General features: G+C 44.3%; 1 protein-coding gene and 2 pseudogenes across 1 annotated transcript in view; 2 read left to right on the forward strand and 1 right to left on the reverse strand.

The window, feature by feature from the left end:
- LOC128563185 (DNA repair-scaffolding protein-like) overlaps window positions 1-2,689 on the forward strand; it is a 398,757-nt gene extending 396,068 nt beyond the window's left edge. Inside the window, 1 exon segment of the mRNA XM_053558362.1 lies at window positions 2,460-2,689. Coding sequence (XP_053414337.1) covers window positions 2,460-2,645 — 186 coding nt within the window. The 3' untranslated portion in view covers window positions 2,646-2,689.
- Window positions 2,690-3,058: 369 nt separating this feature from the next.
- Window positions 3,059-4,887, forward strand: LOC128564010 (DNA repair-scaffolding protein-like; annotated as a pseudogene).
- Window positions 4,888-18,123: 13,236 nt separating this feature from the next.
- LOC128563187 (ubiquitin-conjugating enzyme E2 D3-like) lies at window positions 18,124-18,765 on the reverse strand (annotated as a pseudogene).
- Between the last annotated feature and the right edge of the window lie 5,292 nt (window positions 18,766-24,057).

Consider the following 24,057-nt stretch of genomic DNA (forward strand, 5'->3'; position numbering starts at 1 on the left):
TGCAGTGGGTCCCTCTGTGTGTCACCGTGTAATGGAGAAGCTCCTGTTCTTGTGCAGTGGGTCCCTCTGTGTGTCACCGTGAATGGACTAGCTCCTGTTCTTGCACAGTGGGTCCCTCTGTGTGTCACCGTGTAATGGAGAAGCTCCTGTTCTTGTGCAGTGGGTCCCTCTGTGTGTCACCGTGTAATGGAGAAGCTCCTGTTCTTGTGCAGTGGGTCCCTCTGTGTGTCACCGTGTAATGGAGAAGCTCCTGTTCTTGTGCAGTGGGTCCCTCTGTGTGTCACCGTGTAGTGCAGAAGCTCCTGTTCTTGTGCAGTGGGTCCCTCTGTGTGTCACCGTGTAGTGCAGAAGCTCCTGTTCTTGTGCAGTGGGTCCCTCTGTGTGTCACCGTGTAGTGGAGAAGCTCCTGTTCTTGTGCAGTGGGTCCCTCTGTGTGTCACCGTGTAATGGAGAAGCTCCTGTTCTTGTGCAGTGGGTCCCTCTGTGTGTCACCGTGTAATGGAGAAGCTCCTGTTCTTGTGCAGTGGGTCCCTCTGTGTGTCACTGTGTAATGGACTAGCTCCTGTTCTTGCACAGTGAGTCCCTCTGTGTGTCACCGTGTAGTGGAGAAGCTCCTGTTCTTGTGCAGTGGGTCCCTCTGCGTGTCACCGTGTAGTGGAGAAGCTCCTGTTCTTGTGCAGTGGGTCCCTCTGTGTGTCACTGTGTAATGGACTAGCTCCTGTTCTTGCACAGTGGGTCCCTCTGTGTGTCACCGTGTAGTGGAGAAGCTCCTGTTCTTGTGCAGTGGGTCCCTCTGTGTGTCACCGTGTAGTGGACAAGCTCCTGTTCTTGTGCAGTGGGTCCCTCTGTGTGTCACTGTGTAATGGACTAGCTCCTGTTCTTGCACAGTGGGTCCCTCTGTGTGTCACCGTGTAGTGGACAAGCTCCTGTTCTTGTGCAGTGGGTCCCTCTGTGTGTCACCGTGTAATGGAGAAGCTCCTGTTCTTGTGCAGTGGGTCCCTCTGTGTGTCACTGTGTAATGGACTAGCTCCTGTTCTTGCACAGTGGGTCCCTCTGTGTGTCACCGTGTAGTGGAGAAGCTCCTGTTCTTGTGCAGTGGGTCCCTCTGTGTGTCATTGTGTAATGGACTAGCTCCTGTTCTTGCACAGTGGGTCCCTCTGTGTGTCACCGTGTAGTGGAGAAGCTCCTGTTCTTGTGCAGTGGGTCCCTCTGTGTGTCACCGTGTAGTGCAGAAGCTCCTGTTCTTGTGCAGTGGGTCCCTCTGTGTGTCACCGTGTAGTGGACAAGCTCCTGTTCTTGTGCAGTGGGTCCCTCTGTGTGTCACTGTGTAATGGACTAGCTCCTGTTCTTGCACAGTGGGTCCCTCTGTGTGTCACCATGTAGTGGACAAGCTCCTGTTCTTGTGCAGTGGGTCCCTCTGTGTGTCACCGTGTAATGGAGAAGCTCCTGTTCTTGTGCAGTGGGTCCCTCTGTGTGTCACCGTGTAATGGACAAGCTCCTGTTCTTGCACAGTGGGTCCCTCTGTGTGTCACCGTGTAATGGACTAGCTCCTGTTCTTGTGCAGTGGGTCCCTCTGTGTGTCACCGTGTAGTGGACAAGCTCCTGTTCTTGTGCAGTGGGTCCCTCTGTGTGTCACCGTGTAATGGACTAGTTCCTGTTCTTGCACAGTGGGTCCCTCTGTGTGTCACTGTGTAATGGACAAGCTCCTGTTCTTGCACAGTGGGTCCCTCTGTGTGTCACTGTGTAATGGACAAGCTCCTGTTCTTGGGCAGTGGTTCCCTCTGTGTGTCACTGTGTAGTGGAGAAGCTCCTGTTCTTGTGCAGTGGGTCCCTCTGTGTGTCACTGTGTAATGGACAAGCTCCTGTTCTTGCACAGTGGGTCCCTCTGTGTGTCACTGTGTAATGGACAAGCTCCTGTTCTTGGGCAGTGGGTCCCTCTGTGTGTCACTGTGTAGTGGAGAAGCTCCTGTTCTTGTGCAGTGGGTCCCTCTGTGTGTCACCGTGTAATGGAGAAGCTCCTGTTCTTGTGCAGTGGGTCCCTCTGTGTGTCACCGTGTAATGGAGAAGCTCCTGTTCTTGTGCAGTGGGTCCCTCTGTGTGTCACTGTGTAATGGACAAGCTCCTGTTCTTGCACAGTGGGTCCCTCTGTGTGTCACTGTGTAATGGACAAGCTCCTGTTCTTGCACAGTGGGTCCCTCTGTGTGTCACCGTGTAATGGAGAAGCTCCTGTTCTTGTGCAGTGGGTCCCTCTGTGTGTCACCGTGTAATGGACACTGGGTCCCTCTGTGTGTTCGTTTGTCTTTGTGCCCTCGGTCCACCCTGTCTGAGGTACCAACACCTCTGTTATAGCCCCATGGCATTAGGGGTGATGTCCCTTTCTCCTTCTGGCAGCTCACTGGCCAGGCTCTTCACAGGTATTTGATGATGAAAACCTCCGACAGCGTCTTTTCTTGTTCCAGACAGCAGGGCTTTTCAGTTTGATTGACTCCCTGTGGCCCCCAGCCATACCGCTGAAAGCACCTGCCACAGCCAGTCTTATGAAGAGGTTAACCGCGTGCCAGGGCCGGGGGCCAACCACCTTTACCGCATCCTGCACAGGCCTCGTCCCCACAGAGGCAGCAAGCAGCCCTGTCCCTTTGTGGTGACCTGTCATATAAGCTGGGATGGGGATTTAGACCCACCTGCTCTATCTGGAACCCCAGCCCCAGCTGATTTTCCCAGTGCTGCATACCATGCATGTCCCTTGAGGTTACTTTTTTTTTTTTTAATTTCAGGTAAATTTGAAGATACAAAGAATTAGGTTACAAAGTGTGCATTTGTTAGGTATAGTCCCTGTTGTAAGTTGTGTCCCAGCCCCAGGCAGTCCGCCACACGCCCCCACATTGTGCCCGTCAGGTGGGAGCACACCAATCCCCTTGCTTCCCCCCTCCCTCCCCCTCCATCCATCTTGAATTGAAATGAGTGTTTCTCTTATATGGGTGTGAATTGGATCATCTTCTGGCTTCATATGAGTATTGAATACATTGGACATTTGCTTTTCCATTCTTGTGCTACTTTATCTAAGAAGAATGGGTTTCAACTCCATCAGGTAAGGTTTCATCTTTTTTGTAAGGTTTTCATCTTTTTTACAGGTGATTAGTATTCTAAGGTGTTCATTAATCCATTCCTGAGGTTTTAGGCATTCGGATGTTTCTACATCTTAGATGAGAGCTGAGGTAAATGATCCTGTGCAAATGTTGTTATAATAAAATGATTTTTTTTCTGGGTAAATGCCTAGTTATGGGATTGCAGGATCAAATGGGAGGTCTAATTTGAGTTCTTCGAGGATTCTCCATACTTCTTTCCAAAGAAGCTGTATTAGTTTGCAGTCCCACCAAGAGTGTAAAAGTGTTCCCCTCTCTACACATCCACGCCAGCATCTGCAGCTTTGGGATTTCGTGTTGTGGGCTAATCTCACTGGGGTTAGGTGATATCTCAGGGTGGTTTTGATTTGCATTTCTCTGATAATTAGGGACAATGAGCATTTTTTCATATGTTTGTTAGCCATTTGTCTGTCTTCAGAGAAGGTTCTGTTCATGTCTGTTGCTCAGTGATAGTTGGGATTGTTTGTTCTTTTTTTGTTGATTGTGGTTACTTTTTGATAACTCCTTAACTCCCAATCCTCACTTGCTGTCGCAACAATCAAGGCCTCAGCCTCGTGCCCAGGCAGACACAGAGGGTTTTACTACCACCTTCCAGTCCCTTGTAAAACCAGCACTCAGTCTCCAAGGAGAGCAGAGCTGATGTGGCCCCTGGATAGTCACGGAGTCCGAGGTCACCAGGCATTTCTGTCACCAGGCACATCAGATGCGTATGGTGAAGGTTCACAAGTACCAAAGTGGATTCAAAGCCTTCCCTCTGCGCCCTCCTGAGCCTTGTTCAGTAGACTGGCCCGCAGCCACTTAGACCCACAGCTCCCAAGCCTGAAAATAAGGAGCCATCTTGCTTATCCAAAGTGCTAAAACCGTGACTTTGTGCTGTGCCAAGCAGCATAGTAGTTGTCAGAAATGCTCATTTCTTGATTGTTTAAGAGAAATTAATTTCTAAATGGTGTTTTCAAGGTACTCTGAAAAATAGATTTCTAAAATAAAACCTCAAATAGGTAAAAAATTCATATGTACAGAGGTTCTTATACTTGTCTCAGAGTGAACAGTGCCTCACCCCCCACAGCGTCCCAGAGAGAGCATGCCTCCTTGGGCAGACGCATGCACGGCCAGGAGTGCGTTCTAATGGTGCGCTTGCATCTTTTCACAAGGCGTTCACAGACTACCTTTGGCTTTGTTTTAAACAGGTAAGAACTCATCTGCCTCTTCCTGCCTTTTGTTACATCCTCACGGTTCATCCAGTTCTGGTACGAATTGATATAATTGACGAAGACCCCTTTTCTAAGCTTTACTAACCACCGATTACCCGCTGCTTAAGAGAGATCCTCCAGGTAATGTTTTTGTTTCTAGCAGGTTCCTCAAGTATTTTGCTGTGTGAGTTTCATGAGTCTCTTTCTCTGCCTGTCCAGGCTGATGATCTTGATACCTGTTGCAGCTTCTATGGCAGGGTGATATATCAAAGACCACAGGTAATCGTCTGTCTATTTCTGTCTCTCTCTCTCAGAAGGTGTTATAATGTAAATGTATTATAAGGATTAAAAGTAATCTCTCTTAAGAATTAATGGAGTGCCAAAATAGAAAAGCATCCTTAGAATCCAGGTAAGCTGCCCTGTGCTGGAGTGGGGATGAACCCCGTCCTTGCGCAGGAGTGACTGCCAGCCACTGTGCTACGTACTAGGAGTAAACACCCCAAAGATTCTCGGCCCAGTGATGCTCATTCTTTTCTGACACTTAGACTGGTTAAAGAAAGGGAAGAGGCACTGAAATCTCATTCCTGGGGTGGAAGTGGGGTTCTAAGGATGGAGGTCAGTGACTTCTGCAAATTCTAAGAGCCTTTAACAGCTGAAGGGCCCCTCTGTGGCCCCTGTGAGACCATGAGCAACTCTGGAGAGCAGGAGTGTAGAGGAGCTTGCTGTCCGACCAGCTGGGAGTAGATGGGGTAAGAGAAGTCCTCGGCATCTGATTGCACAAACTGCATTCTCTGAGAAACCCCTACTGGACCTTAACTCATGGAGGAACATCCGTGTAAATCTAATCGCCCAAGGCACAGAGCACATCCTGTTTGTTAAGTCCTTCTCCACTGGTGGCTGCACGGGCCAGTACGCATACGCCCTCTGTGTGTGGCTCTTTGGGGGTGTGTGTGAAGGAAACAGGCCAGGTCCAGGGTGCCTGTGCCTCCTTGGGCTGTCAGGGTGTCTCCTGTGACCAGCCAGGTCAGAACACCAGGGAATTGCCAGCAAGGGTTCTCTAGAGGAGGCAGGAAGCTGGGACCCGGGCAGGCGACCTGGGAACAGAGGTAGGATGGCACAGGGGTTGTCTTTTTAAACAGACTGTTCTGGGTTACCAAGGCCTGACCGAGCAAACCCCACGGCTTGTGAGTGTCGCCATACACACTTGAGAGGAGTCTCTGTGAAGCCTGCATGCTTTGCACACAGCACAACTCAGCGGCCTGATTTGGGAGCCATTCTCTTCTGCTTAAGTGATCTAGCGTTATCTCCCATTGTTCTTTTATTGTGAACTCGTTCTTTGCATTTCTCTGATCGTTCCTAAGTGGAAGAGCTACAGAATGACTAAAAGAGTATGCTCCTCCACTCCAGTCAGTTCTCCATATTCAGGCATAGTATATCAACATACCTTTCATCTGTAGCAGGAGTAGGCAGACTGCTCAGTATGCTTCCTGTGATTTTTTCCACTTAAAATGTAAAAAACTTAAATGTAAAAACCATACTTAGCTTGCAGGCCACACTTAAGCAGATGGTGAGCTGGTTCAGCCACAGACCATAGTTTGCTGGTCTCGGGTCTACCGAGATCCCTAGCGTTCTTCAAATGCTGAGCGGGGCTGCAGGGGCAGGTGCTGTGAAGCAGGAGGGAGCACAACTGGATGGGTGTGTCTTGGTGTCCAGCAGGCCTTGCTGGGTGCACAGCAGGGTGCTTGGCAGTGGGGCCAGGGGAAGGCGTGGTCTGCCGAGCAGGGCGTAGGACACTGGCTCAGCACCTCAGGGTTTCACAGGTGCTGCAAGAACACTGCTGGTCTGTGTAGGAGAGGCTTGTAGGACTTTATCTCACAGATTGCCTTTCCTTTCCTTCTCTGCAGGAAGGTACGATCCGTGTGTTTCTGCCACAGAACCTGAGCATTACCTGGTGTTCACCGGCACGCAGAGCACTCTGAAGTCTAAATAAAAGCACATTGCCCATTGAGAGAGAAGCAGAGAATTAAATTGTGAATGTCAATAGACTTTATTTAGTTCTTTATTATCGATATTCTTTTTTTTTTTTTGAGACAGAGCCTCAAGCTGTCACCCTGGGTAGAGTGCTGTGGCATCACAGCTCACAGCAACTTCCAACTCTTGGGCTCAAGCAGTTGTCCTGCCTCCGCCTCCCAAGTAGCTGGGATTATAGGCACCTACCACAATGCCCGGCTATTTTTTTCGTTGCAGCCATCATTGTTGTTTGGTGGGGCCGGGCTGGATGCGCCGACAGCTCAGGTGTATGTGGCTGGCACGCCTTAGCCGCTTGAGCCACAGGCACTGAGCCTATTATTGATATTTTGCCATCTTTGTTTTCTGTGAGGGACTTTTCGGCTTATCATGTGTGAACCACCCTCTCTGAGCAGCGGGGGTGCCTTGTTCCCAGGCCTGTCACTGACGCAGTGCCAGATGACTGTTGATCCTGAAGTGACCCCCACCATGTTCACTGAGCTTGTGCAGTTGCCAAACCTTCTTGCCTCAGTTTCCTCATCTGTCCAGCGGGTGTGACATTCTCTCTCCGCATCTTATCATAGTTGGTCATTCTGGGGTAAATTTAATAGTTTTGAAATGCCTTCTTTCCACTAACCCATTCACCTTTTCCTCACTAGACAGCTGATTAGTGCCTCTCATGAGGAATTAAGAGAATGATTAAAATAAATCACCCAGTGGTATGCCTCAGTGTCCAGCTCAACAGGCGGGGGACAGGGCCTCAGAGAAGACAAGGGAGAGCATATGATGTGTCTTCAGCCTCCCTAGGATGAGGCAAACTGAAGGTGACGTCATGTTCTTAGGCCATTTGTGGGCATACTGTGGGTAGGATGCTGTCCTCAGAACAGTCACTTGGCTGTGATAGCACACTCCTGCCCATGGCTTCCCCCTCTTCTCTCCCCCCGAGAAAGCCGGTGTCATACGCTTGTCTAAAGCCAGGGGGAGGGCAGTGCTGGGGTGGAGAAAGATAAACCAAGCTGTCCACCTGCTGGGTGGAGGGACCTACCCTGGGGAGGATAACTGGGGAAGATGCTCGGATCCCCTCCTGTCCAGGAAGCAGCCTGCTGGTGAGCACAGCCTCCAGTGGGACATACCTAGGAATCGGTGTTCCTGTGGTCAAGACACCTGGAACCCAGTGGAGCATGTTCTTTGATCTACTAAAATTCTGTCCATCTGCTGTGGGAAAGAGAATCAACAGAAAACAACTTCCTCAGGGAAGAATTGAAATAAGCTAAGTCCTGGGGCCAGTCTGAGATTAAGCCAAATTCCTTCACCCTCTGCAGTGAGAGTTCATTTCAGAATGGTTCCCTGAGTCATGGCCAGAGCCCGAGTCATCAAACAGATCACTGACTAAGTCATGAAAGTGAAAAGATGGTATTTTTCAGCTTCATGTTGAAGTTTTATTTTGTAATACTTACAGATTCATAGTAGATTGCAGAGAAATATATACATAGGGCGGCGCCTGTGGCTCAAGGAGTAGGGCGCCGGTCCCATATGCCAGAGGTGGTGGGTTCAAACCCAGCCCCGGCCAAAAAAAAAAAAAAAAAAAAAGAAATATATACATAGATCTTTGATATACCTGCCTCCAGGCCAAAATCTCACCCCCAGTAACCCCGACACAATCCAGAGTCAACTGGGATTCCACCAGTCATGTGTGCAGGGGATGTGTGTGCGCACGCACTTCTGTGCAATGTTGTCACACCGACAGCCTTGCATAACCACCACTGCAATCAGTGTATGCCGCTGTGCCACCACCACAGGGTCCCTTTGGTTCCCCTTTATAGCCACACCCATCCTTCCCCATCCCTAACCCTGGCAACCAGGAACATATTCTCTGTCATTATAATTATTTTATGATTGTCACGTGAATAGAGCCATGCAGTGTGTGTCTATATTAATTTCCTAGGATTGGCATATAAAGTTTCAGAAACTAGATGGCTTAAAACAACAGAATTTTGTAGCAGCCTGTATAGCCTATGGCTAGGAGGAGTGAGAGTTTTAAGAAACACCTGTATAGCTCAATAATGGAACACCTTGGTGGAAAGGGCATGGAGAGGGATTTAGCTCCTAACAAGCATGAGAGCTCACGAGATGAGAGCAGTGGTGAATTGGCAGTCTCTACACCTGTGGTGTTGAAAGGCAGGAGATCAGCCTTGTATTAGGCTGGTGGAGAAGGCAGTCAGGAGCATGCGCATTCTATCACGAATGCGCTTACTCTGACGCTGTCTCCTCTCCTGCCTGCAGAACGCCAGTACGGTGTCTCCCTGCTGAAGATTACCAAGCTCTGCTAAAGACTAAGATCTATCTTTCTAAGAAAACTGCTTTACTCTCTCTAAGACACTCTCTCTCTCCAGCTAAAGTAGATAGCCCTCAGGCACCTAACAGACCTGAGCAAGGTAACTTAGCGGTCCGCATCCGGAACCTAGTTAAGCTGGGCCTGAGACGTGGCCAGTCCTGGACCCTGACAAGTGATGTCAGGAATGAGATGTAACAGAATTTCATTCTGTCGCACTTCCCGAGGCCAGAACTCTGAAATCCAGGTGTGGGCAGGGCCATGCTTCCTCTGTCTCTGGGCTCCAAGGTCCTTCTTCCTGCCCCCTCCATCTGCCAGTTTGCTGACCGTCCTTGGTGGCCCCAGCCTTACAGACACATCACTCCAGTCACTGGACCTCACCTCTCCTCCCTGTGTCCTCAAACCCCCTTCCCTCTGTGTGTGTCTGTGCCCAAATTATCCTGTTTCATAAGGACATCACACCATATTGGGTTAGCGCCCACCCCAGTTACCTCAATTTAGTTAAATCTGCAAAGAACCTATTTCCAAATAAGGCCACGTTCTGAGATATTTGGTTTGAAGTCTTAAACCACAGCAGAGCAGATCTTTCTCAGAGGACACAGTTTAACCTGTAACAGATCCTTTTCAGATTGGCCTTTTTATTTAACATATTAATAATTCTCTGGAGAGGGGCGGCACCTGTGGCTCAGTGAGTACGGCGCCGGCCCCATATGCCGAGGGTGGCGGGTTCGGACCCAGCCCTGGCCAAACTGCAACCAAAAAATAGCCGGGCGTTGTGGCGGGCGCCTGTAGTCCCAGCTGCTCGGGAGGCTGAGGCAAGAGAATCGCGTAAGCCCAAGAGTTAGAGGTTGCTGTGAGTTGTGTGACTCCACGGCACCCTACCCGAGGGCGGTAAAGTGAGACTCTGTCTCTACAAAAAAAAAAAATAATAATAATTCTCTGGAGATTCGTTCAGAAGATTAATGATGTTGAGCATCTTTTCATGGATTTATCTGCCACCCATGTATCCTTTTTGGCGAAATTTCTGTTCATATCTTTTGCCCATTATCTAATTGTATTTCTTATTAGTTTGCTGTTGAATTTTTAAAGCTTTCCATATTTTCTAAATACAAAGCTTTTATAGGGTATTTTCTCAGGATTTTCATCCTGAGATGAAGATAAAAGTATTTTCATCCTTTTAACAGGATTTTTACAGAGCAAAAATTTTTAATTTTGATGCAGTCAATTTTACCAAATTTTCCTCTTAAGGGTCGTGGTTTTGTCCAGTCTAAGACAAGTCAAGTGTCTTTACTTATTCCCAGGTCACATAGTTTCTCTCTTATGTTCTTTTCTAGATTTATAACTGCGTTTGAGTTCATGATGCAGCTGGAGTTGGATTCTGTACAAGGTGTGGTTTAGGCCAAGGCTAGTTTTCCCCTGCAATGTCCATCCACTCCAGCGCCGTCTGTTGATGAACTGTCCTTCCTTCATTGAATTGCTGTTGTACCTTTGTCAAAAATTAATTGGGCATTTTGTGTGTAAGATAGCTGTGTAGTTCCTACATCATCCATGCTTAAATGCTTTTCCTGATTACATAGAGATGTTAGAATTTTTTAATAGGCTTTATTTCTTGCGGTTTTTTTTTTTGTTGTTGTTGTTGTTTTTCTGGCCAGGGCCAGATTTGAACCCACCACTTCTGGCCTATGGGGCCGGTGCCCTACTCCTTGAGCCACAGGCGCCACCCAATAGGCTTTATTTTTTAGAACAGTTTTTGGTTTGCATCAAAACTGAAATTAAGATGCAGAGATTGTCCGTGTACCTTCCGCCTCCCACATGCACAGCCAAGTCACACCAATACTTCCAACCCCAGACTATCACCACAGAATTTACTCCAGGCTTCCTCAATTCCATATGTATATCTTTCTTCTCCATCAGTGGGAAACCAAGCTCTATTTTCCTGAGTATTACACAAACTTCCTGTATGTGATCAACCTTCTCAACACCTGTGACCCAGGGGCAACTAATCAGTGCGCAATGTCACCACCCCACCAGGATGCTGCCCCTGTCACGGCTGGTGAACCCACACTAACACTTCGTTACCTCCTGGAGTCCACAGTTCACACTGGTGTTGTACATTCTGTGGGTTTGGACAGGTGCATGATATCATTTTATATCATTCAGAACAGCTTCACTGCCCCAAAAGTCCCTGTCTTCCTTTCTCCCTCTCCCAAGCCCCTAGAAGCTGCTAATCTTTTGCTGTCTCCAGGGTGTTGCCTTTTCGGAATGTCATGTAGCTGCAGTCACATGGATGTAGCCTTTTCAGACTGGCTTCTCTTAATGAGACCTGTTTAAGTCCCCAGTGTCTTTCCACAGCTTCATAGTTCATTTCTTTTTGAGCACAGGGTGATATTCCGTCGTATGGACATACCACAGTTTATCGCTCACCTATGGAAAGGTGTCTGTGCTGCTCCTAACTTTTGGCAATTATGAATAAGAATAAGAAGAGTTTTACTTTTAATAACATTTTAGCAATGAATTGGTAGTACTGCTTCAAATCAATTGGTTATTGGTATATTTCTACAGATGATTTTGTTGTTACTAACTTCATTCATAATTCTAGTAGTAGACATAATTTGATTGTTAATCTTTCTCTGAAGCAATTTAGAAAAAAATGTATAGTTAATTTCAAGGGAAATTATAACATTTTGGTTCATTGACAGATTGAATGAGAGACTACACGCCAAATCCAGAGTATTTAAAAGGAGCATCTAAAATTTTTGAAGACTGTGTGAAGAGCTCTCGACCTCTTGTGGAAATCTTTGCCCTTCCTGAGCTATTCACCAATTTCTAATTTTTTTGTCAATTATCCAGAAATACCCTTTACAACTCCAGGGTCCATTCCAGGGCCATCAGTGCCTTCTGTTGTAATATCTCTCTCATCTCCTTCAACTGGAACACTTCTTCATCTTTGCTTATGTTTTATGACCTTGGCGTTTTTAAGAACACAGGCCAGTTACTTAGGAAGATGTTCATCAGTTTGAGTTTGCTGATGTTTTCTCATGAATAAGTTCAGATTATGCATTTTTGACAGGAATACCACGTAAATAATACTATGTGGATGGTGTCAGGATACACAGTTAAATTGTCCCAAAACTATGATATTTTGTCAATTGATTATAATGCTGTTTTTCAAATTTCTTCACTCTAAAGTTAACTACTATTTCATTCTGTTTAATTAATAAGTATTTTATAAAGAAATATTTTGACCACATAACTATCTTGTTTCTTATCAAACTTTTACTCACTTTAACATCTATTATGATTCTTACCTGAGTTAACCATACTGTGATGGTGGTCAAATGGTAAGTTTCTGATTTTAGTGTTCCTTGTACCTTATTAGCTTGCATTCTGCTATAATTAGGAGATTTTCATTCCCCTGATTTATTTATGTCATCCGTTATGTATATCAGTATGGAACAATGGATTCATTTTTTATTCATCAAGTCTGTTCATTTTGATGCTCAAATTTCCCCCTATGCAGGCTAGCTCCTGTGTCCTTAGAACATGTTTCTGTCATTCTTGGAGTACTTACTTACGTCCTAACACAATAAGATGTTTCAGACTCATCTTTTGTTTTCTAGGCTCTGAAATCAGCCATCTCTTCAAGAGCTCTGATCAATTTTAATGGAGAATGGTAGTTTTCTTTTCTTTTCTTTTAAACAGTCTCACTATGTTGCCCTCGTTAGAGTGCCATGGCATCATAGCAACCTCAAACTCTTGGGCTTAAGTGATTCTCTTGCCCCAGTGTCCCAAGTAGCTGGGACTAGAGGTGCCCGCCACAATGCCCGGCTATTTTTTTTTTGTCGCAGTTGTTTAGCTGGCCCTGACCAGGTTCAAATCCACCACCCTCTGTGTATGTGGCTGGCTCCATAACGACTGTGCTACAGGCACCAAGTCTTATTTTAATTTTTTAAAGACAGAATTTTACTGTGTTGCCCAGGCTGTAGTGCAGTGGCTGTTCACAAGTGTGGTCATAGCACGTTATATCACTCCAGGGCTCAAGTGATGTCCCCACCTCAGCCTCCCAGGTAGCCAGGACTACAGGCGTCTACCACCATGCCCAGCTGAGAATGATATTTAGAAGCCAAGAGCTGGTTCTAGATGAACTCGCTGCTACTGGAATATCCTTGCTTCTAGGCCCTCTGAGTGGACAGAGCAGGGAATCATGCACAAACACACATATAAATCGTGTGTACGTCCACATTTCTGTCTAGCTAAAATCATGATTTCACACCAATACTTCCAACCCCAGACCATCACCACAGAATTTACTCCAGGCTTCCTTAATTCCACATGTATATCTTTCTTCTCCATCAGTGGGAAACCAAGCTCCATTTCATGAGTATTACACAAACATCCTGTGTGTAATCAACCTTCCAACCACATAGGCCACCTTCACCCCCAACCCACGGCTCCCAACAATGGAGTCGCCTTCCCTTCCCAGTCCTGTTGAGCATCCACACAGAATCCTCAGCCTGACCACATCCTCACACAGCAGCACCAGCTGGACCTCAGGCTGGCCATGTCCCAGGCCCTGGCCTGGTGGCCATCCTTGGCCCCATTGGCATGTACTGAATCCCAAGCCCTGGCCAAAGGAAGGGGAAGTTCTAATACCAGATTAATAGAACTTGAAAAGGCATTACAAGTTTTATAGATAAGAAAAAAATGAAAAAAATATATATATTCCCAAAAATAAAGGAAAGAAGAAAGGAAAAAGAAAACCTATTGCACATATAATAAATATATAACACTTGCTTTATTCAGAGGCCCTGTACAAAGTCTGAGGGAGAATAAGATCTGTTCCTAACCCTCAGGAAACTTACAACTGCCTGGAATATGCAGTAGCTATAAAACAATATGATATTTAACATTCTACTGGAGAGAGCTCTCACTCAAGAGTTTAATATAGCCGGGCGTTGAGGCGGGTGCCTGTAGTCCCAGCTACTTGGGAAGCTGAGGCAAGAGAATCGCTTAAGCCCAAGAGTATGAGGTTGCTGTGAGCTGTGACGCAACGGCACTCTACCAAGGGTAACATAGTGAGACTCTGTCTCCAAAAAAAAAAAAAGAGAGAGAGAGTTTTCGTCATATAATATTCCCTCAGATGCCTCAGATGAACAAACTGTCCCTCTACTGCTGGGGACATTCAGGATGTCCCTGTGCTTTTGCAATTATAAACCAGGCTGTAATAAACATTCTTGGACATTGGTCCCTACGGGTATCTATAAAGGAGGATTTAAGGGGGTTCAGGTACTTTTAAAACAACTTTATTGAGATATAACTGTGTTATCCCTGCAAGTGTTCATAATATATTCACAAAATTGTGCAACCATCACTGCAGTCTAATTTGGGAACAAAAAGAAACTCTGGGCTCATCATCAGTCACACCCCATTAGCCTCCACCTCCCACACCCTAGTCTTAGGAAACCACCAATTTACTTTTTGTTTCTATGAATTGCCTATTCTGGATATTTCATATAAATGGAATCATATAGTATAGTATATTTGGTATCTTTCATTTAGCAAAATGTTTTTAAGTTTCATCTACAATGTACCATGCCAGAATTGTATTTTGTGGCAAAACAGTATTTCTTTTTTTTTTTTTTTTAAGACAGAGCCTCACTATGTCACCCTCAGTAGAGTGCGGTGGTGTCACAGCTCACAGCAACCTCCAAATCTTGGGCTTAAGTGATTATCCCAAGTAGCAGGGACCACAGGTGCCTGCCACAACGCCCAGCTATTTTTTTGTTGTTGCAATTGTCATTGTGTTGTAGCTGGCCCTGGCCAGGTTCAAACCTGCCACCTTCAGTGTGTATGGCCGGCACCCTACCCACTGAGCTACGGGCACCACCCACAAAATGGTATTTCATTGTACAGATGCCACATTTTGCTTATCTTTTCATGTGTTGATGGACATTTGAATTGCTCCACCTTTTTGGCTCTTGTGAATAGAACTGGTATAAGTATTCATGGACAGGTTTTTGTTTGAACACCTGTTTTTAAATTTTGGGTGTCAATCCCAAATCCAGGAACAGAATTGCTGGGTTATATGGTAACCCTTCATTTAACCTTTTTGAAGAATGCCAAAGTGTTTCCCAAAGTAGCTGTACTATGTATGGTTTTGTGTATGCTTATTTTTTTTTTATTTTTTTTCTGGTGGAGACCTATCTAGGAATGTGTGTGTTTAATAGTAAATGATATTGCTAAATTACTTTCCATAAAGTTTACAAAAATTCAGACTTCCAAAAGCAACATCTAAGATGACCTGTTTTCCCCACCTCTATCTCCTGACTGTTCCTTCCTCTGTTTATAATTTGATATTCCACTGTTGCTTTAAGTCACCTCCTGCTTGCAAGGCTGAGTGCTTGTTCATTGTGTGAAGGCCGCCTGGACTTTCTATTCTGTGCATCTCTTTCTGGGGCTGGTGCTGACACAGTTGTGAGTTGGTGGGTCCTATGGGGCCTCCATCTTCTCAATGTAAAATTGGGCTGATAGAATGAGCCTTAAAACGTTGTTCAAGATTGAACGAGATGGCGCACAGGAAACTTTGGGGGCCTGATGCCTCAGAGTCCAGTAACAGGCATCTCAGTGCTTCTGCTGACAGCAACCAGGAAGGCTGTCTAAGGGCTGGATCCAAAGATTTCAAAGGTGAGTGGCCTTAGGACCGTCAGGATTTGTCAGGCAAAGTCAGTGGAGGCCATCTATGCAGGTTGAGAACCCACAGAGGTGCTGTGAGCAGTGACAAAACCTCCTTGACCTGGTGGGGAGCCAGGACCAAAAGTGGGAAGTGGGGCGGCCAACCTGGGCCAGCAGAGGACCAGGCTTTCCCCAGCCATGCTGAGGAGAGCATATGGGCTAAGTGTCCCTTACCAGAAATACTTGGGACTACAGTGCTTCAGATTTCAAATTTTGGAATGCAATATTTGCATTCTGCATCCCAGTTGAACATTTCCTTTTCCTCCAAATTCTAAAACTTTCTGAGGGCTGACATGATGTTCATAGGAAATGCTCATTGGAGTAGTTGAGTTTTGGATTTTTCGGATTTGGGATGCTCCACCTGTGTAAATATTTCCTCTACTCAGGAAGAGTATACCACAATTCTTTCTCTTCCTTTCTTGTATGGTTTTGCTTCCTAGAGCCTTTTTTTTTGGTGGGGGTCGGGGGGACAAAATCTTGCTCTGTCCTCCTGGGTAGAGTGCCATGGTGTCAGCTCACAGCCACCTCGAACTCCCAAGCTCAAGTGATCCTCCTGCCTTGGCCACCCAGAGTGCTGGGATTACAGGTGTGAGCCTGGTGGCTCTTCCTGGAATCTTATGTTGATCTTCATTTTCCTTGGATTGCAAATTGAGGAAGCTGCTCTTAATTCCTAGTTTACTGATGTTTTTTATCATGACTGTTAGCTTTTGTCCAATTCCTTTTCTAACATCTATTGATCTGATCATTTAATTTTTTCTTTACCTTATTGATAAAATGGATTATATTAATCCATAGGATAGATTATATTAATTGATTTTTAAATGTTGAACAAGTCTTGCATACTTGGCATAAGTCCCATTTGGTTCTGGTACATAATCTACATTTGCTAATACTGTAGACTTTACTAGTGAATCCATCTGGGCCTGGTACTTTCTATTTTGGAAGGTTATTAATTATTGATTCCATTTCTTTAATAGATACAGGTCTATTCAGATTATCTGTTTCTACTTGTGTTAGTTTTGAAACATTGTATAATTTAAGAAATTGTTTTGTTTCAGCTAAGGTATCAAATTTTGAGGCATGAGTTTTTCCATAATATTCCTTTAGTATTCTTTTAATGCCTATGGTATCAAGATTGATGACTTCTCTTTTATTTCTGACAGTAGTAATTTTTATGTTTTCTCTTTTGTTATTCTTAGTTAACCTAGCTAGAAGTCTACCGATTTTTACTGACATTTCCAAAGAACCAGATTTTAGGTTTCTTGATTTTTCTCTGTTGATTTTCTTTTTTTTTTTTTCCAATAGCATTTACTTTTATTCATTCATGTTGAAGTCACCTGAAATGATATCTGTTGCATTTAAATGCTCATTAATGTAAATGGCTGAACAAATCCATTTCAATGGATACTCAATATCCCACATAGATAAGTCACTTCAACACAGCCTCATGACAACTCCCACACCAAAACAGTACTTTATTTTGAAAATTTTGACCCATTATTACTCCCGTGTTATTTTTTTCAGCTGTTGAGTGTACAAGGTGAAGAAAAATTTTAAGACGGGGGCTGCACCTGGAAAATAAATTTCTTAAAACTCCACACACATGTTTCAAAACTGCTGGATCCCAAGTCCAACTATGAACTCCAGGGCTGCCAGTATCATGTGCAGCGCATTAAAGCTACACTATCCAAATAGCTTATTAATTCTGCATAAATCAGGTCTAGCAATGTGTCAACCTGTAACAGACTGTGCACTTTAACTGAACATGGCAAAATATTCACTTTTTTGAACTTTACATCATTTGATGTCAAACAATGAAGCAAATCCCAACAGTATATACAAAAAACAGCTTTGCATTTACAAAAGATTGTTTCCCAACTGATGAATCCAGGCAGCTAACTCACTGGTTTATGCAACTTTATTGAAGAAAAATAAATCAATTACTAGCAGAGCTATTAGTTGATCACTCATCCATTGACAACTTGCATCATTTATTCAGTGCTATATTAAACAGTGTATTGGAAGATAGATTACCTAATAGCTCCAAGCCTCCTAACAATTTAAATGAAAATTACAAAATGTTTGAGACCCTATTTTGGAATACAAAGGGTGTTTGACTTCCAATTTCCATTCTCTGTAGAACAAGAACAGGTCATTCCTTTATTGACATGCATAAAATACATCACATTTTCTGTTCTGCTGATGCTATAAATTCAATACCAATTCTCCAGCCACATCAGTTATGAGCATAAAGTATATCATGTAACCTCAAATCTCTAACAGTGGAAGGCTTAAACAAGGATGGATGCTGACTGAATAATGCTGCTTCCTTTGATGTGACAACTGAGCATCCATCCCCCTCCTCCTCAGGTGATTTCTTCAGCATGTTAGAGCAGTAAGGAATGATTTTAGTCTCATAACCAAATTAGAGTGAAGACATTGGCCACATAATACACATGCTCCATTTTTTAAAAAATTCTGAGTCTTGGGCAACTGTTCTCTTGTAACTACTTTACAGTTTCTAAAAGCAGTTATTGTCCAAAGCTGGAAGAACTTAAGTCTTCTCTGATGAGCATGTGAATGAATGGAGGGAGGTAAACAAAAAATAAAATTAAAAAGATGAGGTCTGATAGGGGAGCAGCCAGATAAGAAAAATCAAAAAAGGAACAGTAATTTAAAGTTTATTCCAGCTATAATGCAGGTTATTCTGACTTTAAGGTCACATGGCATACTTCTGAGTCCATTCCCGAGATATTCTGTTGTACTTTTCTCTGTTTTATAGATCCATGCAATCTCTGGCAGTAGGGGGTCATCTGGGTTTGGATCACATAACAGTGAACAAATGGATAAAAGAACTTTGGAAATAGTTAAAGCAGGAGACCATTGTGATCTTAGAATATCGAGACAAATGCTGCCATTACTGTTAATATTTGGATGATAAATTCTTGTAAATGCAACCTTAGGTGGTTTGAAGGGGTAGTCTGTAGGAAAATGAATTGTCAGAAAGAATACACCACCTTGATATGGGCTGTCATTAGGTCCCATAATTGTGGCTTGCCAATGAAACATATCATCCCCAACTGGACTTGCAGAACATTGTGCTGGAGGGTCACGGGCCAAATCACTAAGTTCCTTATTAATCTGTTTCAGCGCCATAGTCTGTGCTTTTCGTCTGGCTCACTATCCCGGTGTGTGCTCAAAGGTCCGGCCAAAACTCTTGATTATCCGGGCGACGGAGAAGGATTGTCTTGTCTCACACCGGCTCTGCCAGACACAGGCACAGAGGGGCCGGGGCCTCCCTCAAGCTGCGGCCCCGGCCTCCTCTTCTCTGTTGATTTTCAATTTCATTGATTTCTGCTCTAATTTTCATTATTGCTTTTATTTTTCTTGGTTTTAATTTTTTCCTCTTTTACTTTCTAAAGTAAAAGTGTAGGTTATTGATTTTAGATCCTTTTGCTTACTATATGCATTCAGTGCTATAAATTTTCCTCTAAGCACTGTTTTTGCTGCATCCCATAAATTTTGATGTATTTTAGTTTGTTTAAAATATTTTTTTTAAGTTTTCTTGAGGCTTCTTTGACTCGTGCTATTATACTCCAAATATCTGGAGGTTTTCTGAGATTTTTTTTTTTTTTTTTGAGACAGTCTCACTTTGTCACCCTCAGTAGAGTGCTGTAGTGTCACAGCTCACAGCAACCTCAAACTCTTGGGCTCAAGCAATTCTCTTGTCACAGGCGCCCACCACAACACCCGGCTATGTTTAGAGAGGGGGTCTCACTCTTGTTTAGGCTGGTCTTCAACCTGTGAGCTCAGGCAATCCACCCGCCGTGGCCTTCCAGAGTGCTGGGATGATAGGTATGAGCCTGGCCAATTTCTGGGTTTTTTGTATTGATTTTTAGTTTAATTCTTTTGTGATCTAAGAGCATACTTAGTATGATTTCTATACTCTTAAATGTGTTGAGGTGTGTTTCAGGCCCAGATATGGTCTTTTTTTTTTTTTTTTTTGTAGAGACAGAGTCTCACTTTATGGCCCTCGGTAGAGTGCCGTGGCATCACACAGCTCACAGCAACCTCCAACTCCTGGGCTTAGGCGATTCTCCTGCCTCAGCCTCCCCAGCAGCTGGGACCACAGGCGCCCGCCACAACGCCCAGCTATCTTTTTTTTTTTTTGGTTGCAGTTTGGCCAGGGCCGGGCCTGAACCCGCCACCCTCGGTATATGGGGCCGGCACCCCACCGACTGAGCCACAGGCACCACCCCCAGATATGGTCTTGGTAAATATTCCATATGAGCTTGAGAAAAACATGTATTCTGCTATTGTTGGATGAAGAACTCAGTAATCTCAATTAAATCCTGTGGACTGGTGATGCTATCAGTTCAATTCTCTCCTTAACCAATTTTCTGCCTGCTGGATCTGTCAGTCCCTGAAAGGGGAGGTGTTGAAGTCTCTAACCATTATAGTGAGTTTGTTCAACTTTCCTCACAGTTCTACCAGTTTGCCTTGTGTGTTTTGATGCTCTATTGTTAAGTTCATACATGTTAAAAATTATTATGTCTGTTTAGTGAATTGACCCCCTTATCATTATTTAATGCCTTTTTTTAATCTATAGTGATTTCCTATGCTCTGAAGTCTGCTCTGTCTGAAATTATAATAACCACACTAGCTTTCTCTTATTACTGTTAGCACGGCGTATCTTTCTCCATCCCTTCATGATTAATCTACTTGTGTCTTTATATCTAATAAAGATTTCTTGTAGACAACATATAGTTGGTTTTGGTTTTTGTCCACTATGATAGTGTCTTTTAACTTTTGAGACCCTTCACACTTAAATGTTTATTGACACTGAATTAACATTGATTATATTTATAACTGTTTCTTATTAGTTGGCCTATTATTTTATTTTATTTATTTTTTATTTTTTTACAGTTTTTGGCTGGGGCTGGGTTTGAACCTGCTACCTCCATTATATGGGGCCAGCGCCTTACTACTTTGAGCCACAGGTGCCACCTGGCCCTTTTTTTTTTTTTTTTTTTTTTTTAATCTTATCCTCTTTTTCTGACTTTTCTCATTTATTTTATTTTATTTTATTTTAGAGACACAGTCTTAGTCTGTCACCCTCGGTAGAGTGCTATGACATCATAGCTCACAGCAACCTCAAATTCTTGAGCTCAAGTGATCCTCTTGCCTCAGCCTCCCAAGTAGCTGGACTACAGGCACCCACTACAATGCCTAGCTATTTTTAGAGATGGGGGGTCTCAGTTTTGCACAGGCTGGTCTCAAACTCCTGAGCTCAAGCAATCCTGTACACTCGCCTTGGCCTCCCAGAGTGCTAAGATTACATACGTGAGCCTGGCCTTTAGTTCTTCTATTTTTAGTAGAGACAGGAGCTCACTCTTACTTAGCCTGGTCTCGAATGCCTTTTCTCATTTTAATTGAACATGTTTTATGATTCTATTTTATTATTTTCCTTCAACATATCAATTATACTTATTTGTTAAATTTTTCTAGTGGTTGCCCTAGAGTGTGCAATAGACAATCAAAGCCAGTTGAGTCTACTTTCAAATAACGCTGTCTCACTTCAAAGGTGGTGCGGGTACCTTATAGCAGAGTGTTCCATTTCCTCCTCTCCTCCCTTACAATACTGCTGTCAGACATCTCACCTGCCCATACACTATAATCACTGAGTACATTATTAGTATTGGTTAAACAATTATCTCTGAGATAAGAAATACAAAAGAATTTATCTTATTTATTCCTTCTCTAATGTGCTTATTTCTTTATATAGATCCAAATTTCTGACCTGTTTTCCTCACATCTTGCCATTTTCATATGCAATTCTCTGTGATCGCTGCTTCCAGACCTGCTCTGAGGCTGCCGTACTCCTGTGCTGTGTGAGGGTCTGAGGGATTTCTAAACAGGCTGTCATCATGGAGGCAGGGCTCAGTGTATCCAGATTCTCTGAGAAGAACCAGTCAGCTGGGCATTAAGAGAAAACAAAGCCCCAGCTGCAGGACAGCAGAGATTAGCTGAGCCTCCCACACAGGAATGCCCACAGCCAAGCAGCAGCTGGGCAGTGACCACACCCAGCAGTGTCCTCACCCTGTACTCCTGCAGCTGTGGCTGCCCAGCTCCAACTCCATCAAGTCCACGCAAGGCTGGGTGCTTACTGCTCTATGCCAACAGCAGCCTTCCTCTTCTCAGCCCCTCAGCCTTGCCCTGCTCTGCCCTTCCCTGGCCCAGAAGGTCTCAGTGATGACTTGTCCCCCACATGGCTCCAAGAAGTCCGTGCTGGCGCCCCAGCAGCCCTCAGTCAACCCTGAGTCAGCTGAGCATCTGGGTCTCAGACAGCTGAACATTGAGCATTTTCTCTGAGCAGGGCAGCCACTCACTGAGAGCTGCCAAGCCTGCGATGCATGTCTTAGGGTTGGTGCCTGCTCACTGCTCATGGCACCTTGTCACTTCTGCACTCCCTGAATGGCAGCTCTGGAGTGTGTGGGGACATCTTTCTCCTTTATTGGCTGGGAAGAAACAGTTTCACACACCGCTGTGAGGATGGCCGCTGCAAACACATGTTTATTCAGACGTCTCAGTGGAAAGGGTAGCCAAGTCCTATCTTAAAACAGGTTTTAGCCTCTAAATGGAAGGAAAGAACTGAGAATCCCAACTTTGTTCATTGAGGAAATAGAGGAGAGTAGAGAGTCCAGGTCATTGAAGAGGCCTGTGCAGCAGTGAGCACCAGACCCGCCTGCCTGCTCTGGCCAGGTGCTTCCCTGAAGCTCTGTGGAAGCTTCTTTTACAAGGGAAGTTTTCACAACTAAGTGATATGTTTTTCCTAAACCTAATGATAAGGGATTTCTGTACATAAGACAGGCAAAGTGAAGGCTTTTCACTGCAAACTGCAGGCAAGTTGACGAGTGCAGTGTCTTAACCTTCAACCCTGAGAAAATTGTCTTTTTCTTTCTTTCTGATCTCATGTAAATGAATGTTCTAGACACTAATGGTTTAATTGTAGACTTCCTAGACATCCCTTAACATTTATTTAGGGTTGCCAGAAGAGATTGCCAATGGTTTGTAGACCTCAGATGAAATACATTTCTTCTACTCTTGCCTTGTTCTTTAATTGGAAGGAAATTGCTTAATCTCATATAAATGTAAATGCTATTAACAACCATGGATATCCTAGGATAAAAAGTAACTTTGGCTAATGACAGTCTTTTTATTAATTCGTTTAACATTTATTTACCAAGCTCTGGTACACCCGCAAGCCTGGCCCTATGCTGGGCCCGCAGGCCAAGGGTGGTAGCCAGGTCTCTGCACAGAGCCTGCCCCAGGGCTTGGGGACTCAGCACTCACTCATCTGCCTGCTGTAAACCAGACTCCTTCCTAGGAGCATGATAAGCCTATAGTGACTTTACTTTTCCTCTCTTTGACCCACTTTTGATTAGACCTGCAAGGATCTTGTCATTAGCTGGGGCAGCCTTTTTTTTTTTTTTTTTTTGAGACAGGGTCTCACTATGTCCCCATGTAGAGTATCGTGGCATCACAGCTCACAGCAATCTCAAATTCTTGGGCTTAAGCGATTCCCTTGCCTTAGCCTGTCCAATAGCTGGGCCTATAGGCACCCAGCACAATGCGCAGCTTTATTTTTTTTGTTGCAGTTGTCGTTGTTTAGCAGGCCTGTGCTAAGTTTGAACCCACCAGCCCCAGTGTAGGTGGCCCGTGCCCTAACCACTGAACTATGGGCACCAAGACCAGGGCAGCCTTTTCAAAGTCAAGATCTATTATTTTCATTTTGTTAAAGTTGTTCAAGTATGCATTACGAGATGTATTTTTTTTTTTGAGGGGTGTTCTTTTATTTTTTTATTTTTTTTTTATTGTTGGGGATTCATTGAGGGTACAATAAGCCAGTTACACTGATTGCAATTGTTAGGTAAAGTCCCTCTTGCAATCATGTCTTGCCCCCATAAAATGTGACACACACTAAGGCCCCACCCTCCTCCCTCCATCCCTCTTTCTGCTTCCCCCCCCATAACCTTAATTGTCATTAATTGTCCTCATATCAAGATTGAGTACATAGGATTCATGCTTCTCCATTTTTGTGATGCTTTACTAAGAATAATGTCTTCCACTTCCATCCAGGTTAATACGAAGGATGTAAAGTCTCCATTTTTTTTAATGGCTGAAGAGTATTCCGTGGTATACATATACCACAGCTTGTTAATCCATTCCTGGGTTGGTGGGCATTTAGGCTGTTTCCACATTTTGGCAACGGTAAATTGAGCTGCAATAAACAGTCTAGTACAAGTGTCCTTATGATAAAAGGATTTTTTTCCTTCTGGGTAGATGCCCAGTAATGGGATTGCAGGATCGAATGGGAGGTCTAGGTTGAGTGCTTTGAGGTTTCTCCATACTTCCTTCCAGAAAGGTTGTACTAGTTTGCAGTCCCACCAGCAGACATGAGATGTATTTTAATAAGTCAAACCTACCATTTCTCACACTTCTATTTTATCCTCTAAAGATAAGTTTTCTCTTAATGCCTGCTGTAGTGGGGAATGAAATATTTTGCTCCAAGAGTGAAAAAAAAGGCCCTTTTATTTTTGTGGATAATTCTCATCTTACTTTTTCTTCAAACATCTAATTTTATAACTTTTCA

Source organism: Nycticebus coucang, chromosome 13 (genome assembly GCF_027406575.1).
Source record: "Nycticebus coucang isolate mNycCou1 chromosome 13, mNycCou1.pri, whole genome shotgun sequence".
NCBI classification, from domain to species: Eukaryota; Metazoa; Chordata; class Mammalia; order Primates; family Lorisidae; genus Nycticebus; species Nycticebus coucang.